The sequence below is a fragment of the Periophthalmus magnuspinnatus genome, chromosome 8, assembly GCF_009829125.3.
Source record: "Periophthalmus magnuspinnatus isolate fPerMag1 chromosome 8, fPerMag1.2.pri, whole genome shotgun sequence".
Lineage (NCBI taxonomy): Eukaryota > Metazoa > Chordata > Actinopteri > Gobiiformes > Gobiidae > Periophthalmus > Periophthalmus magnuspinnatus.
This window is the reverse complement of record NC_047133.1, coordinates 22426292-22441127: the sequence shown is the minus strand read 5'-3', so window position 1 is coordinate 22441127 and position 14836 is coordinate 22426292. Positions and strand designations below refer to the sequence as shown.

General features: G+C 37.9%; 1 protein-coding gene across 1 annotated transcript in view; it reads left to right on the top strand.

Moving 5' to 3' along the window:
• The first annotated feature begins 328 nt into the window (after window positions 1–328).
• Window positions 329–14836, top strand: part of hs3st4 (heparan sulfate (glucosamine) 3-O-sulfotransferase 4) — a 134829-nt gene continuing 120321 nt past the window's right edge. The window contains exon 1 of the mRNA XM_033971066.2: window positions 329–942. Coding sequence (XP_033826957.1) covers window positions 329–942 — 614 coding nt within the window. The remainder of the gene's footprint in view (window positions 943–14836) is intronic.

Here is a 14836-nt window from a genome sequence, read left to right as displayed (position 1 = left end):
CACCAGGAGTCCAGCGACACTATTTCAAATACGCAAGTTAACTTCAATAAATCGTGACGTGGTGTGCCAGCTTTGGAATAAGAAATCGATAGTGAAGTCAGGGAGAACGCGTTCAGGGGAGACGCGATATTCTTGCGGAATCTTAACGATCCCTTTGTAAAGATGGTGTTCTGTTTCGGACCGGGTCACTTCATCTCTCCAGCGCTCTCCAACACATCAGACTAAACAAATGTGACCCAAAATCCGCCATCAATGTTCTTGTGTCCATGCAAGACACGAGGTGGAAAGATGTCTGGCCACTTTTTTGAGAGGATCACTGCTATCCGAGATGGCACTTTGGTCCAGCACACAGCTCTTTACCTCTAAAGTGCCCCGGAAAATCTTATTCATGTTCACCCTGTCCCTCTCTGTCACATACTTGTTCTATAGCTTGATGAGCTGTTACAACTCGCTGCAATTCCCCCTGCAAGAGAACTACGCGTATCAGGGGCGGCTGGTGACCGACGAGCCAACTTTTGTCACGCTTAGGGAAAAACTTTACTCCGTGTCTCAAGGTTTGACAGAATACACAGAAGCTACGGCCAGGTTCACCGCCGTGTCCAGTGCGCGCGATGACGAACAACGGACAGTGGAGTGGATTAGGACCCAAGCGTCTCCCACTAAATCTGTGGTTTACTATCAACAACAGCAGCAGCACAGCGTTGCACCCGAGAAAGAGGAGAAGGCGCGGCAGGAGTCCAGCACCACGGACAGCGAACTCAGGGTGAACTGCACGTCGGATTACGGGGAAAAGAAGCTGCCACAAGCCATCATCATCGGGGTGAAGAAAGGGGGGACCCGGGCGCTGCTGGAGGCTTTAAGGGTCCACCCGGATGTCAGGGCGGTGGGCAACGAGCCGCACTTCTTTGACAGGAACTACGAGAAAGGATTGGATTGGTACAGGTGAGTATAGCGCGCGTAACGGGGGCAAAGGGCTCGTGCGTAAAAGTCAAATGGCACGCTATAAGTCTCCCGCGGATGTGAACTCGCTTTGAGGTGATCCAATAGTCTATCCATCACGGAGGATACTATTAGGTTAGTGGTTTCAGAGCTGTCATAGTTAATGTGCTGTAGGTTTTTGCGGTTTGTGTGTTGCTGATGGAAATAGTCTGCTGTAGGACTCAAAGTGTTTAACCTTTACCTTATAGTTATAGCACACACAAGTCTAAACATGAAACAATGGGCCTAATTAAAGTTTCTCACATTTTTATGAAGCGCTTTCCCACCTTCAAGACACTCAAAGCGCTTTACATCAAGGAACCGCTCACACATTCACACACACACTCATACACAAGTGTGCGCAGACACTGGGGGCAAAGGTGGGTCAAGTGTCTTGCCCGACGACACAGTGAGCTTCTCCCTCCACACATATTTATATTATCTGTTGTTATAACCTATACTTTTTTTTTTACAGCAGAGTAATTTTACATCATATAGAACATAGGCTTGATATATGTATATGTATATGTATATGTATATGTATATGTATATGTATATGTATATGTATATGTATGAGTTTGGATTCTCCTTATTTTTAAATGACCCTATTATGTTTCAAGTCACATTGTTTTATTTTATTTTATATATGACAAGTGATATACAGGGAGAGTTCCTGTTTAAAAAGCTGTATCCACTTCCCAAAACATTAGCAACCTTATGGCATTTTTACTGTACAAAGTATTTTTAGCATTAGCATGGTTTGGATAGGTCCTATTCTGAAACGACCCAGTTGCGTTGCAGTTTTATGCGCGACAAGTGGTATGTTAGGACGCTTTGTTTGGAAAAAATTAAAAATAAAATTGAACAGAAACAGCCTATAAACACAATTATGTATTTAGACATTAAAAGAATTGTATTTCTTTTCACTAAACAAGGTCCGAGCCTAATTAAGAGTACTTCATATGTTAAAAAGTTGGTTTATATGAGCTGAAAGTGCTTGTCTATGTGATGTAGTGACAAAACAACGGATTAAAACAGAGAGGGACCCTTCCTGTTTATTAGTGAAGTGTTTATGACTGAAAAAATCCATTTAAGGCTTCATTCTTGTCATTTGGTCACAGCGGCTCCGGCTCGGTGTAATCTCGTTTGACCCGGGGATGTGGGGACTATCGGAGCCAGTGGATTTGTTCAGGCCGACCCAGGTTTTTTTTTTTTCTGAGTGTGTAGCATCTGCTGTCATTTCTATAGTCAGTGGAGTTCTTTCTTGCTCATTTACTTGTGTCAATGCAAGCTGTTTGATTACACTGAGCGCTTCATTAAACGACAAGATGACAAGCTAATAGTTATAATAAAGTTGGGATTATAGTGACACAAAGCTCAAACTCAAACGCTGCAAACGGGTGTAAGGTTAAAATTGTTAACAAATTTCCTCAAAACATTGGCTAAGGTTAGTATGGGAGACAAAATAGAAATTATAAATCGTTTCCATAACTTTTTTAACTGTGTGTGTTTGGATTTCAGCGCAGAAAATCCGTTTTACTTTATGTTTTTATGCTGGGTACAACGCATGTATGTTTAATATGTTTCAAACTTCTTCTATTAACTTCTTATAATTGTTGTTTTATATGTAGATTTTTGTGTCAAGATCCTTGGCACTGTATCATCATCATTACAAGACAATTACATTACACAATATGTCCTATTTTGTAAACTTAAAGCCAGCGTATGTAACTTTTTAGCCAACAACAGACTAACGTGACTAGCAGTTTGTTTGTTTTTTTTGTTTTGTTTTTTTTGGATGTTCTTATTAGACTGAAAAAAACATAGAAAAAACAGCGTTCTTATTGTGTGCGGGCTTGCATCTCCGCAAACCTGACTCTTGCGTGGCCTAGAGCGGGGCCTCGTCCTGCTTGTTACCATGGAAATATTGTTCCCTTGCCTATAATATTTCATAGTATGGCATAAAACCTATCTATATCCATGGAGAATGCTCTTAAGTATGGCTTTAATTGTCTTTTTTTCATCATGCAGATAAATGGACAAAAAAGTTATTTGAGTACATTTGACAGAATATATTTTTTTCTTTCACTATGGATCACACATGGACGACTGAGGAGTTACGCAGACATGCAGATGATGTGTTACATTAACTTTCTTTGCCCTGCGTATCCATTTATTTCATTCGACAGTGCTTCACCTCGATCCTTTTTCTGGCTATTACGTATTTAATTTGGAGTAATTATAAACGGCTACAGATGTTTCCATATGTTTGACATTGATTTTCAGAAGAATGAGCCTCTAATCTTATAATGCATGATTCATAAAGTGATGGTGTCTGTGTAACACCTGCTCTCCACACACTGTACTGCGTCTGATGGAAAACCAACAGGGAATATAGGCCCATAGGCTCGTGTGTGTGTGTGTTTACAGCAAATGCCCCTAAAGGCTGCTATTAACACCAATAACCGTAATGATGTTCCAGCTCAGTGCCACTTGCGCCTCTGCAGTTTACAGGGTGAGCGAGTGTGTGTAAGTGTGTGCGAGAGTGCGTGTGTGAGGGTGTAGGCCAGTCTTAAAGTCTATTACTCTGAGTTTATTTATGTGTATTTTAGGGATAGCATTTCCTGGTTTGTGTAAATAACAGTGAATGAATGAATGACTGTATAAAGAAATGTACTAAAGGAGTGTGACATCACCCATAGTGCTCGGCTGAAGCTCTAGCGCTAGCAGGAGCAACCTCAGGGAAAGAAGGTGCCTGTTATTAACTTTCATATCTTGATTTACGGACACAATAGCGAGATAAAAACACCAGGATCATGTACAGCAGGCTAATACGCATATTTTAAGACCAAAATGATGAGGCTCACTGCAGCAGTTTTGGAGCGAGGGGCAACGGTTTTTCAATAGAAAGTGGATTGGAGCCGATGGAAGTTGGAAGTGCAGCCATTATCACTCCCTATATGGAAAAAAGCATGGGATTATTGCTTGCAGTAACCAGGAAGCAATAGTACTATCCCATCATTCATTGTTTTTGATAGTTTATGGCTTAAGCGGGTCAGAATTTAGCATTTATTTAAAGTTTATACTAAACCTCTCCACCCCTTTCTCTCTCACTTGTCCAATAAAACCTTTGAGCCAGAAAGAATCATTGAAGAAAAACAGTGTAATATCAGCTTTTGAACATTAGTTTGTAAATGCGGGAAGCCAGAATTACTATCGACCTAAAATGCAAATTCACTCCAAACGTCATTGGTCATTTTGGTCCGAGTTCCCTCTCTGTTCCTTATTTGGATCGGTGAGTTTCCCGTAGTAAATAAAGTCAGATATTTAGTTGTGTATAGTGAGGTGTCGGAGTGAACCAGGAGACTCACAATGAGACTCACAATGAGGTAAATACAGGCTGGTGCTGAGGCTGAGGGCTCTGTTTACACGTGTTTTCATGAAGAGCCGTAAAAGCACAAATGGACACACTCTGATACGCTCCTTTTAGTCCTGTGTTGGGGTAAGTTTCCACAGGCACATAATAGATATAATGCCACACACTCAAGTTCAGAAAATACAGTTACAAACATATGCGTGACCATTATTATTTTATTTTTGTAACCATAGACTGTATAAAGGAGTGTGACGTATTCATAGTGTTTGGCCAAATGAAGCTCATCGAGGCTAGCAATTATAAGGGCGAATTTGGAGCGGAGTTTCATATTTGGAATTCTGACTGTGAGTATCATAGCAACCAAAGAGCCAATCCAGATAGAGGATGTTGAAGGTAACATCTCTCTCCGCCTGCACTGCCGGTTTAGCTGGGAGCGGGTGCTTAGCAACGCCATCAATCAAACCTGTTGCTAACGCTAGCAGGAGCGATCTCAGGGAAAAAAGACACCTGATTTGTCTGTTATTAATGTTCATATTTTAATTTATGGACAAAACAGCGAAAGAAAAACACCTGGATCATGTAGAGTCAATACGAACATTTTAACCCTATTGTGGTGGATGCTATCGTCGGCAATAGAGTGCGATTGTGGACTTTCCATGACCGTAACTCCACAACCAATGCTGCTTCATGTAAATTCAAACGGTGTCTCAAAGCAGAGACATTGGGCTTTTTAAATATTTTACTGTCATTACAGTAATCTGCTTACGTTTTCCCTTGAAGATCAGAGCATAGGTGCCACTGGGATTTTCCCAGTCAATTATTCAATGTGTTAAAGAAAAAATATGGATGGATATGTAAAATAGAGGTAGTTGTGTGAAAAAATGCAGTAAACTCTGATACTTCCTTTAACATGATTTTTATGGCTAAAAAACTATTAAAAGTCTAGGCGAGATATACTGGTCTATAGTGTGCTCAGTCGTTAAAGGGTTAACACCAAAATGACGCATCTGACAGCAACAGTTACAGAGAGAGGAGCAGCGTTTTTTCAATAGAAAGTGGTTTGAAGCCAGAGTCGATGGAGCCCATGCTCACTTCCTATTTGGAATGCAGTGGCTAGCAGGTTAGCTATGTCCATTTATATATACAGTCCATGATTGTAACATGAACTTTCTCATTGCATCGCGAGATCCACCCTGAAATCCGAAGGTTCACTCGTTTATTTATTTCATGCGGTGTCGTCACTTTACTAACTCCAGTCACAAGGTGGCAGTAAAAAACAAAAAAACAACAACAAATGCCTGCAAAAAACAAGCGCTTACATCTGTACTCTAATAGCCTCGTGTCATAGTACATCACAAACACGTTTTCGCCTGTAATTATAACGCAGACATAATGGCGTGTAATCTTTCACTAATACAACAATGATTTACCTCCTTTAATTTTATTTTGACTGGCGGTCCCTTAGTGGCGCTGCGCAATACTCTACCGCTTTTTGCAGATAGCGTTATTAGACCAATCCCTCATTTCAAGCCCTCGTCAGAAACACTTAGCATAGCCATTAGCGCAATAGGACGCCATGTTGAATGCGGTCTGACACGAGCCACCGAAGACTGTCTCGGATTGGCCATAGTCAGAGCCTCCCTGTTTTTTAGCGCTCTTGGATGGACTCTCCAGTGTGGTTTGGGCTTATACTTGAACAAGCAATTAGCAAATGTAGTACCATCATTAGCGCACACAGAGGACCTCCATCAGCCAGTTGGCGCCACTAATGTTGTCTATTTTTTGGAGGAAAAGGATTTAACTTATCTGGTCTCTGGAGTCAGTCCCAATCTGGTGCAAGCGCTTCTTGGAGTAAAGTTAATGATGACCAACGAAGGGTTAAGCAGTTAAAATGAAGTCCATACAAATATAACACTCATTAAAATAGTTCAATGTCAATACGATTTTAGTAGCTAGGTCCTAAAGAGCAATCTTATTCGTCCTCTGCATTTGATCCATCCCTCAAAGCTGATCGGAGCAGGGAGCAATGCAGTGTTGTGCCCAAGGACCCATCTTGAGTTAGTTTCGGTCAGAACATGCAAACATCTAAGCAGTCCGGGTGTCAAACTCAAAACCTTCCAGCTATGGGGTGAGAGTGTTGAAAGTTCGAAACTATGCCATTAAACTGTTTTTATTGCTAAAAAAAAAAAAAAAAAATCTCGAAAAAACATGCATTCTTAGTGTGATCTGACCTGTAACTTGGTCTAGTGGTGGTACCTGCGTGTGTCCATGGAAATATGTCTATTGGCATATTGTGGAAAATTCTGATCTCCATGACGACAAGCAGTTGGACGCCTTTCTAGAGAAATTATAGTACACGTTTAAATTATTGCCAACAACACGCCTGAAGTTGCGTTTCGTTTCATTCACACATGTTTAACACACAAACTCTGCGTATTCAAACTTTATTTTCTCTCAAACAGAAAACACGTGGTTCCACCTTGTGATGTCATCATGTGGTAATACAGGAAGTGTTTTTAAACTCCATACACCTTCACTAGAATCATTTGGATCATTTCAGACCTGGAATTTCAAATCTCTACTGAACAAAAAGTAAAATGTAGCTCTTAACTTGAAAACTACCACTTCATGACATCACAAGGTGAAACAGAGCATTTTGAGCTTTGGAGATGTAGACAGACTAATAATGTAGGATGACTCAAACATGTGTGAATGAAACAAAACAGAACTTTGAGTGTGTTTTTGATGAGGTAACAGCTTTATAACATGTCTTAAAGCTCACAATAGTCAATTTTGCGTAATATAGAACCTTTAATAGGTAAATCGCACCATGTAGACGAGGCTAAATATCGAAATAATTATTGATCATACAAAAAGTCCACCATATTCTAAGCATGATTTACTCTAGTTTAGCGACAGTCTAATGAGGCCTTATTAGTGAGGTTGACAGCTTGGTATTTTCAAGGTTTTTGTGAAATGCCAAACAGATAGTGTTTGCATTAGCGTTAGCAAATAGGCTTCTCGTTGACGAGGGCCAGGAGAGCAAGCAATCTTCTAAAACGCATTGCTCTCCAACGTGCTGCCATAAAAAAAGGTTATTTACTTGGAGGAGACGAGAATTAAATGTGTCTGTACAGGCGCCATTGTTGGGGAGATGCCTAAATATTTAATTACATTACAAAGCTTAACTGCAGCGTTTAATGTTCGATTGTTCAACCAAAATAGCAGCATCCAAACTCTTAGACAAAAACAGGCCTATCTTTCCAAAGAGCCAGATTGTTGGTTTTGAGTAATGGCAAAGGAGAAATAATAGGCATTTGACCAGATCTTGAGTAATAATTTTGATGTTTTCTTGTAATTCTGCTCTACAGGTAGAAGTCTGATGTGATTTAAAATGTCCATACCTCATTTTAATTTATTCTAGTCAAGACAAATGCTGTTTATCATTCGTTGTATTTGCTTGGGATCCACAATACACTTTTCTTCAATCCTTGTCGAAGTTGTGAGTCTGGTTACGTTACTGGTGCATCTCCCTGTTTTCAGATGGGTGTGATTGACAGGTGGATTAGCCAATCAGGGACACGCATAGTCTGTCTGTATTGGAAATAAAGGAAAAATATATCACAGGAGGTTGAAAAACATTGTGTATTTCTGCAGAATAAGTGAGCCATTAACTCTAATCTAATCTGAGGTGAGATAAATTAGATGTTATTTGTAAATCACAAGTGACCAATGAGCTCCTTTGTTTCACATGTCACTGAAAAGAACAAATCTGATTGGACGATCACATTTGAGCGGGCAATGGGGGGCGTGGGGACCAGACTGATATTAATCTATATACAAAAATACAGAGAAATATCATTCTGGATTTGCCAGTGAAGTATTGTATAGTAAAAGCAGCTAAATAAGATAAAAAATGGTATTGTATGGTATTTTTTTTATTTATACAGGGACAGTGTACAATAAACATTCACCAGAAGGAAAGATGCCTTGTACCAAGTCGTAGCAGAAAACGCTCATTTCCACCTGTAGTACTGGGGCAGGTTGATCAACTAATACAAACACCACTACTGATAGAGTCTCCTTTTTGTCCAATCAGACACATTGTTCACTAAGAATCATGGGGGGAAAAAACTCCCAGGCACCATCTGAAACACTTAAAGAGCCCATATTATACTATTTTCTAATCTGTTACAATGTTGTTTCCTCATCAAAAACATACCCGGAGTTGTGTTTTGTTTCATTCACACATGTTTAACCCACAGACCCTGCATATTTAGGCTGAGTTCTTCCCTCAAACTGAAAACATTCTTTTCCACCTTGTGATGTCATGTGGTAATACAGGAAGTGCTCCGTTGTGTTTTTAAACTCTATATACAACTTCACTAGAATCATTTGGATAATTTCAGCCCTGGAACTGCCTAGTCTCTACTGAATTAAAAGTAAAAGTTCGATGTTAACATGAAAACTTCACTTCATGACATCACAAGGTGGTCACAGTTCAGATCTGGTCAAGTCAGCTTGTTTTTCATTTTTTGCAATAAAACACTTTTTGATTCAATGCAAGGCAGATAACGCAGAAATGTGTAACAGCCCAGGCAAAATGATATAATCTCCATAGTGACAAGCAGATGGCAGCAGATTCATCACCAGAAAAGTTACACAGTCCACCTTTAAATCTTTCTGACACTTTTTGACTATAGTTTCGAATATATAACTACTACAAAAAAATCCAACCAGAGTAGTAGATTTGACAGAGCGCATAACAGCAGCCATCCACTTAGTTAAAAATACCCCCGTCCTTCAAAGTGCCATATTGTCCATTTTTTGATTAATTCCCGTTGAAAAGCTGAGTGTGAACAGATCGAATAATACAGCAGGAGGCACGGCGTTCCTCATTTATGGGATCTCAGTGGAGTTCTGGCCTCCATTGACGTGTCGACTGGACAGAGCTGTTCTAGTCCCTTTCACAAAGACTCCCATTGGCTTTCTCCGCTCTGAAAGACCAAGGGCCACTGGAATTACAGCAAATCTAATGCAGCCCAATGCTACAAATCTATGCAATTATACAAATGTGATTGTGGAGAGCTGCTGAGGTATTGTGGTACAGATATGGATGAGAATTGTGCTCATTCTGACCTCAAGGAGACCGGAAAAGAACAAATTGGTATTTTTGTATAGTTTCTAGCTATGTTAGAACGATTTTACATTACATAGAAAAAACATTTACCCCCGGAGTAGAACATGTTATATGCATTTGACACAGTGACTAAAAGTAGGAATATATTTGTTTTATGTTTGTATAATAATAATAATAATAATAATAATAATAATAATAATAATAATAATAATAATAATAATAATAATAATAATAATAATAAACACAAAAAAAATCAAATACCCAGATACTAATCAGTTCATTAACACTTTATGATAACTACACTTTATTTAGTCTTAATATAGCATGAACAAAGACTTATTTAATAATGATTCAGGCTTAATAAGTACTTAACAACGACCTTAATTAGCAGTTAACTTGCAATAAATAGTCCTGTGCTATATGTAGTTACTCATAATTATTTCAGATTTACAGTACAGGCAAGTTAACTGCAAATTAAGTGCTAATTAAGGTTGTAATTAACATATTAAGCCTGAATCATTATTAATTACGACTTTGTTCATTCTTTATTATTATGACTATTATTATTATTATTATTATTACTATTATTAACAACAACAACTGTAATAATAATAATAATAATAATAATAATAATAATAATAATAATAAGAAGAAGAAGAAGAAGAAGAAGAAGAAGAAGAAGAACTTTATTTATATATTTATTTTTTGTTTATACAAGTAGGACAAATTTTAGCAGTGAGCAGTTAGTTTTAGTTTATCTTATCTACTTCAGAACAAGTACAAGGCCACATGAGAATATAATACGCTATAAAATACATTATACTGTATTTGAAATTTATTGTGGTTTAAATTATTTTTGTGGTATCAAAGTTGGCATGCAGTATCAAGTATCTGCCTAAGTATCAAAATCAGATTTGAAGTTTCAGGACTAGTGTGTGAAGTATTGCAGGATCTAGTGACTTGCTACTAGTCGAGGTCAGTAAGGAAAGTTACTTGCTCACTGCAGTGGTGCATGAAGTACTCAATTGTATTACTTAAGTAAAAGTACAAATACAGAGGTAAAAAGTTTCTCAAACAAAAGTAAGATCACATGAAAAAATTTAATTAGGTAAAAGCATTGAAGTACTCATTAAAAAATGTAATTTAAAAGTAAAAAGTAAAAGTATATGTTACACAATTGTTCATTCTAAAAAGATACAGATCAAAACCAAAGCATAAACTAGAAAACTTTAGCCAGGATGTTACTACAAACATAGTCAAAATCACCCCTCAAATCATATGAAAAGTACTAAAAAACTGAAGTACAAAGTATAGACACCTGCTGTCAAATGTAGCGAAGTTAAATTAAAAAGTACCAACTGTAAAATCTACTTAAGCACAGTCCTTTGCTTCCTTTCTACTCGTACTACCTTCCACCACTGGCTTACTGTCTTAAACGGTGTATTGTGGCACGCTGGCGTCGCTACTGAAGCAGAGTGGAACTGATATGCGAAGAGAAGAAAATCAATGCTAGCATCATCACAGCTCACAAACAGAAGAAACAGTAATCCAGACTAATTTTGTGTGAAAATCGGCGATCAATAGGACACTGCCACACACATCTGAACACTATAACCTTCCCTTTATACCTCTGTACATCACTTTCCACACTCATTCTCTTACATGTCTACAACTGAATGGGTTTGATCGCTTGTTTCATTTCAACAACTTATTTTTGCTTTTAAAACTGACCGAGAGGTTAGCTGTGATGACGTCGCAGCTTTTTATGTTGGTTTTATCCATTTTCTCATTTCGTTGTAAGCACTTTAAAGTGCTTTGTATCCTTGGCCGTCTGCCCACCTCGGACAGGACGGTGCATTGGTGATGGATCTTTGTGAAGAAATAGTGAAAATCATAGTTTGGTCTTAAGACATGATTTGGGGTCGGGGGTACAGTGTTTGTCCAGAGCGTTTGTCCCATACTTCAGTTATGTTACGAGGTCCAGTTTCTAAATCTTGAGTTGGGGAGGTATCGGCTCTAGTGCGTACTGTTGTTGTGCGCTTTGGCAAGACACCTCACCCACCTTACATGGGTGCAGTGTCTGAGTGAGTGATTGGTGCGGCATCTCTGGCTATAACAGTAGTGGTAGTAGTAGTACTCACAGTGGTGGAATGTAATAAAGAAAAAGTAGTAAAATACTGTACTACAAACTGTCCGGATACTTTTTATTTTTACTACAGGTATCTGTACTATCCACTTCACAACAAAAAGTACAATTATTGGTTTATTATAGTTTGATACCTGCTGAAAAGTCTGAGGGGTTTATTTTTATCACGTTCGTAGTTTGAGCAAATAAAAATAAATGAATAAAAACAGCTAGGAAAAAAAAAAGCACACATTTATTTAATTATTTCTGTCTTTATCAAAATCACTTCATTTGAAGCCTTATTAGACCTCAAAATCTGTGTGAAATACTTATAGGACATTTTAAAGGGGTACTTTAATACTTTTAATTAAGTCAATTTTTTACTTGATACTTTTACTTTTACTTGAGTATTTATTTGCTCCTGTATCTGTACTTTTACTTTACTTAAGCAACAAAACTGAGTACCTCTTCAACCACTGAGTATTAGTAGTACTATTAGTAGTAGTAGTAGCAGTAGCAGCTTACCATAACCAAGTAGGGAGTGAATGAATAATCCAATAAGTGCTCAAAAATCCAATTCATTATTATTATTATTATTATTTTATTATTATTATTATTATTATTATTATTATTATTATTATTATTATTATTATTATTATTATTATTATTATTATTATTATTATATTTTTTTATTATTATTTATAGATTTATTAATTTATTATCATTATTAACAAACTCTGATCTACATCTGGTCGTTTTAAAATAACAACCTTTGTAATGCGATATGTGTAGGATTCTTTCTAAAAATACAACATCAGTGTCATTAATACACTGCCTTCCTTTAAAGACGTAATGGTATCACATACAAAAATCAATCCATAAACCACTTTTTTCTTCAACTTCCATTAACAGGTGTATTGTGCAATCTCTAACAGAGTCAGGTGTAGACTTCCTCTCTTTCCCCCTCTCCTCCTCTCCCTCTCTTTCTAACAGGAGTAGAGTACAGCTTATAAACCCACAGGTACAGCTGGAATAACTTATGGCTGTGTCGGAGCAGTGCTAACACTCGGAGCTGCCACCTCTCTGACAGCCCCGTCTGGGCCTAAAACAGCGCGTTTGACCCGATATAAAGGGATCAGATTTACTCCGGGGCCGGCCTGCCTCTGGAAGTGACTGCAGCATTCATCAAAATCATTGTCACACTCTGCGCTGCGCTAGTTTCGGCAAAGACAAAAGGAATAAGTAGTAGGAAGTTGAAATATATAGTGGGATTTTGTGTGAAGTGTACATGTGTGGGGAGTACTCCAAACAGAGCTGACTTTAAAGGGCACATGTTATGCTGTTTTCTGATCTATGTTATAATGTTGTTTCCTCATCAAAAATAGATCTGGAGTTGGTTTTGTTTCATTCACACATGTTTAACACACAAACCCTGCACATTTAGGCTGAGGTCTTCTCTCAAACTGAAAACACTGTTCCACCTTGTGATGTCATGCGGTAATACAGGAAGTACTCCATTGTGTTTTAAACTCTATACACCTTCATTAAAATTATTTGGATAATTTCAGCCCTGGAATTGCCAACCTGTACTGAATTAAAGGTAAAACGTAGCTGTTAAACTTGAAAACTACCACTTCATGACATCACAAGGTGCAACAGAGCATGTTGAGCTTTGGAGATGTATACAGACGAATAATAAAGTGTTACTCAAACATGTGTGAATGAAACAAAACACAACTCCAGGTATGTTTTTGATGAAGTAACAACATTATAATATGGCGAAAAGCTCACAAGAGTCAGTTTTGTGTAATATATGACTTTTAAATGAAGCACAATGTCTAGATTTGGGTGAACATACAAACTCTGATCATAATCTGATTTCTGAAGTTGTCAGATTATGGTACTTGAAAGCAGACAACAAAATATAAAGTGAGTCTGATTTATTTCTTACTGTTCACAGATAGCAAAACATGTACTAATGTAAGTGGAAAGACACATAATGATCAGATCTCGTTAGGCTGGCGGTTTCGAATCCCGCTCTCGACATAAACATCGTTAGTTGAGCGGTCAAATCTACCGACCCACCAGCTCCCACAGACGAATGCTGTTGTTGTCTCATTTGGCAAAACACTTAACCCACATCATCCCCGGTGTATGAATGTGTGTGTGAATGTGTGAGTGATTCCAGTAAATGTAGAGCACGTTTTCAGGGCCCTTTGCCAATGCTGGATTTTTATGAAACTATGGAAATACACAGACTTGATTTATTCCTGTTTTAGTCCAGGTTTATTTCTGGTTTAGTCTTAATTTCTAATCTAGTATCTGCGCTTGTGAACGCGTCCTAGAACACCCCATGTAGTGCAGCTAAGCCACTTCAAATCATAGCTTATTTTCATTTGCGTTATCTGAAATAAGTTACTAGAGGCTATTCAGTTCCACTATATGCAAAAGGGAGATTATTAAAAGCCATTTTGGGGGCATAACAGATTTATCAATGCACTTCCATGTACTTCGTCTTTGAATCTGAAGTGCTCAAAGTAAAACATAATATGAACACTCCAGGCCTCCCCCTTACATCAAACCCCCCTTGAGACCATACAATAAATATGTTTTACCCGTCACGAAAATCCTTAAAATTTGTGAACTAAAGCAAAAGTTTTCCTACATTTTGCCCACTTTAATATCTTTGCGTTATTAAAATGACACTTTAACCCGTGTAATAAAAGCTGTGGCTGTGTTCACATAAATCTTCTGGAATCTTTTGTGTCAGCGTGCTATGCCAAATATGAGCAGAGCTGGCATTGTTTTTAATAAGGCTGGATATGGCTGCACCACGAGGAGAGTAGCAGTTACAGTTACATTAGCTATTTATTTTTTCCAGTAGCGTTCAATTGTAGAGTTATATCTCCCAAGTACTAATAAAAAAACACTCGGAATAACTTGTACTATACATTCTACTTGTGTATATATGTATTTACTCACTACATATGGTAATTTTTTCTTTTGCAACAGCCTTAGCGACAGAAATGAATGAATTATATGTAGTGTTCATGTGGGTTTTCAAAGTCGTTTATAGATTTAGACCTCAAAACGTCTATATCTTCATCGTAAACGGTAAATAGTCACGTTTTTATATAGCACTTTTCCACCTTCAAGACACTCAAAGCGCTTTACATAAAAAAAAAAAAAAAAACACTCACACAATCATACACATTGG